The sequence below is a fragment of the Macrotis lagotis genome, chromosome 3 (genome assembly GCF_037893015.1).
Source record: "Macrotis lagotis isolate mMagLag1 chromosome 3, bilby.v1.9.chrom.fasta, whole genome shotgun sequence".
NCBI classification, from domain to species: domain Eukaryota; kingdom Metazoa; phylum Chordata; class Mammalia; order Peramelemorphia; family Peramelidae; genus Macrotis; species Macrotis lagotis.
The window spans coordinates 302,578,810-302,582,979 of NC_133660.1; the positions used below are offsets into that span (position 1 = coordinate 302,578,810).

Below are 4,170 nucleotides of genomic sequence, written 5' to 3' on the forward strand. Positions count from 1 at the left end.
AATCATTTTTACTATTATAAATGTGCTAATTAACTATAAATAACATACTTGTTTATAAAAAAGGTGGGGTAATAAGATTACTTCAAAGTTGTCCTTGAAATTGTTCCTAGAAGCCTTAGTGTAAACTTTCCAAGTTCTATTATCTAGATATAGAATACACACTTTCATGGTTTCAAAATTTCATAAGAAAAGGGCAGGGAATTCTCTTGTACTGTTCTTTCATTGATCTGTTCTCAAACTGTGCTTCCCTGATGATTATTTAGAGTGAAAATAATATCTTTAAGTGAAACAAAGAGTTAGTAGTATCCTTATCTAAGTCCATGAACTGAAAGAATGATCTCATGATCTCCAGGCCTAATAAGAAAATTGTATACACAGGTAAATTACATTGTTCAGCAAAAGTCAAAGTTCCTGTCAAATTAACCTTAGCTTATCTTGAAATCAGACCTAGGATGAATTGTGATACAATAAATCTTTTTTTCCTTTTATAAATGGTTTTTTTCCTCTTTTTTTCTTGTAAGTTAGAACATATTCCACAAATGTGATTGTCCCTAAGTAACTCAAATATTTCTGTAGATCAAAGAAGACAATTTTTGAATCTAGTTTCCTTATTCATGCTTCCTCTATCATAGCATTTATTTCCAAATACTCTCATTTCAAAAGACATAAAATGTTGAATCGTTCTGATACTTTGTAAAATCTGGGGATATAGGAGGCAAAAGAGAGCACTGGTTCTGAAGAACAGAAAGCTAGGTGGCACAATGACCAGCATTGTAGCAACTTCATGATGTCAAATCTGCCCTTATGTAGATACCATGTAAGATCCAGGGCAAGACCCTCAACTTCATTTGCTTCCACTTTTACTCCATAAAATGAACTGGCATTAAATGGGGGGTGGGGAGCACTTCACTACATTGCCCATGAAAAAATCTATAAGAGGGCTGTGAAGAGTTAGATGCAAACGAGAAATGACTCAACAAAACCAACAATGACAAAAACTTCCATACCCTCTCCAATAGTGGAGACAAGTAAATAAAAATCTATGATAAAAAAATATGCATGCAAGATTTAGAGTGTAACAATTTAAAGAGGGAAAGAACTGGAATTGAGAAAGTTTCTGAAAGACAGATTTTTAGAGGATGGGATATTGGCAACTTAAGGGAAATCTGAACAAACAGTGGTAGAATTAAGAAGTCTATAAATTTGGAGGACAGGCAGGAAAATAGCCTGGAGTCAGGAGATGAAGCTTCTTTTTGGTGAAATATCCAAGTCCATATGAATTGATCAAAATGAAGATCAAGGTAAGATATAAAGATGCTTGAAAACATATATATATATATATATATATGTATATATACATATATGTATGTATATGTTTGTGCAAATACATATAAATGGGTGTAGGTATAAACATTGATTTAAATGTGTGAAAACAATGTATATAAGAAGATATATATAACAAATTCATGCATGCATATATGAATGGATATGAATATGCATCCTTGATAGTATTTTTCCTTATTCCTTCACCAATCTTTCTTAAGTTCCACTAAGCTATTTACATATACATATATTTCATATATAATGAATATATATATACACACACACACATTTTGAAAGCACATGCTATTCTTTCATATTCTTAAATGAATGTTCATTGTGTGAGATTATTATGAAACTATAAAACAGAATGTCTTTAGCATTATTTATTGATAAATAGTTTATTTCTAAAAAATTATTTTTTATTTAAAAATAACTTATTACAACACAACTGCCTCATGGCATTTTTTACCTCCATATTCCTAAAGGTATAGATGAAGGGGTTTAAAAAAGGTGTCAAAATAGTGTAAAATATCTGTACCATTTTATCAAAGGAGAAAGTAGAGGGAGGCCTTGCATACTCAAATATGCATGGGACAAATAACATAAACACAACTGTGATATGGGAACTGCAAGTGGAGAGGGCTTTCCTTCGTGCTTCTGTGCTGTATGTCCGCAAGGTGTACAGGATGACAACGTAAGAGATAAGTAATAGGAAAAAGATTAAAATACAAATGAACCCACTATTAGTTATCACCATGAATCCAAGGTCACGTGTATCAGTACATGCCAGTTCCAGCAAAGGGTACAAGTCACACAAGAAGTGATTGATTACATTGGGACCACAGAATGGTAATGTTAAGATGAAGGATATTTGGATCACAGAGTGCAGGAATCCTCCTGCCCAGGCCAGTCCTGTAAGAAAAAAGCATAGCTGCCTGCTCATAATTGTAACATAGTGCAAGGGTTTGCAGATGGCCACGTACCGATCATAAGCCATGACTGTGAGGATAATCATCTCAGTACTACCAAAAAAATGTTCTACAAAAACCTGAGTCATGCAGCCATCAAAGGAGATTGTTTTCTTCTCATAGAAAGAGTCTACTATGATTTTGGGAGCAATTACTGATGAGAAACATGCATCCAAGAAAGACAGAAAAGTCAAAAAGAAGTACATGGGGGAAGCAAAGAGTGAAGGACTGCTAATAATGGTCAACACAATAAATAGATTTCCCACAAGAGTTGCAAGGTAAAACAATAAAAACACTAAGAATATGATTTTCTGAGCAGCTGGATTTTGTGTAAGTCCCAAGAGAATGAATTCAGTCACTTGGCTTTGATTTTCCATGACTTTTGACATGGAGGCCGGTCTCTTATTTACTATGTATGATCTGTAATTAAGAGATAAGAAGGGATCTTTTCAGGGTAGATTGTAATATCAAGAAAATAAAATGAAATTTAATTCCTTTATTCCACAAGATCTTTCTAAATGTGTCCTTAGGTTTTGGTGTCAAATATACACATGAGAATATAAATGTTTTATAAAATGATTTGATCTTAAGGGAGTTGTGATCAGGATGACAGAGAAGGCAGGCACTGCTTTAAGCTCTCCTGATTTTCCCCTAAGAACAACATTAATCGAGCCTCCTAAGAGATTTTGGAATGTTGACCCAAAAGCATCTTCCAACAAGTTCTGGAATGGATGGAGAACGGGCATTTCCAAGTCTGAGAAAAAAGATCCAGTGCACACACAGCAGGGCAAAGTGCAGGACTAAGCTGAGAACCTCAGATTTGGGAAGCCTTTGCAATGTGAATGGCATGGAATAGCTCTAGTTCAGCTACCGAGGACCCCTATTCAGCCAGCAGGCTTAGTCTGGACATCCCAAAAGCCCTATCCCTGATCCTCCCAGTGGGAGGACCTGGCTTTGTTCAATACAAATAGCACAGAAAGAGCCCTAGGTGTTTACACCTTTCACAAGGACTTGGGTACTGGACATAAGAATGCTGACTGGCCCAGAAATTGAACTAGGGATACATACAGCCCAAAGACAGCCCCAGGGGATGAAAGTTGGTAACTAGCATCCCCAAAGCCCATGATTCAGAGAGAGCCTCTGAGTAAAACCTTGGAATTCCTAACTATGATCACAGGCCAGTAAGCAAGCTTCTAGGTTTCTTAACACTAAAGGTCTGGAGGCAAGACTCTCCGACAACAAGAACATTGAGACAGATAACATATCCCAAAATGAATAGGAGAGATCAGAGAAAAACAGGTTCTACTGAATGTTACCTTGGAGATAAGCATACTGCCTCAGAAAAGGAGGACAAAACAGATGCTTTATGTGAAGTTTCAGAGGCGAATATGAATTGGTCTTTAGCCCAGAAAGATTTCTTAGAAGAGATCAGATGTGATTTTAAAAATCAAATATAGGGAAACTAGGTGGCACAGTAGATAGAGCACTGGCCCTCGAGTCAAGAGAATCTGAGTTCAAATCTACACTCAGACATTTCATAATTACCTAACTGTATGACATTATGCAAGACATTTAATCCCACTGCCTTGCAAAAACCTAAAAAAAAAATCAAATGCAAAAATTGTGAAATGAAATGCAAGAGAAAATTAACATCTTGCAAAAAGGAATGACAGGACTCAAATCCTTTAAAAATTCAATGGGAGAAATGCAAAAAAAAATAATTCTTCAAAAACACAATTGGGTCAAAGGAAAAAAGATAATAACTCCTTTCAAAACAGAATTGGCCAAATCAAAAAGGAGATGCAAATACTAAAAGGAGAAAATATATCCTGAAGATACAAATTAGGACTAGTAGAAGCTAATGACTTCATGATACCCC

At 35.4% G+C, this 4,170-nt stretch overlaps 1 protein-coding gene across 1 annotated transcript; it reads right to left on the reverse strand.

Moving 5' to 3' along the window:
- Positions 1–1,735: 1,735 nt before the first annotated feature.
- LOC141517033 (olfactory receptor 4C15-like) lies at positions 1,736–2,668 on the reverse strand. The gene has a single exon (XM_074227970.1). The coding sequence runs from the start codon at positions 2,666–2,668 to the stop codon at positions 1,736–1,738; it is 933 nt and encodes a 310-aa protein (XP_074084071.1).
- Between the last annotated feature and the right edge of the window lie 1,502 nt (positions 2,669–4,170).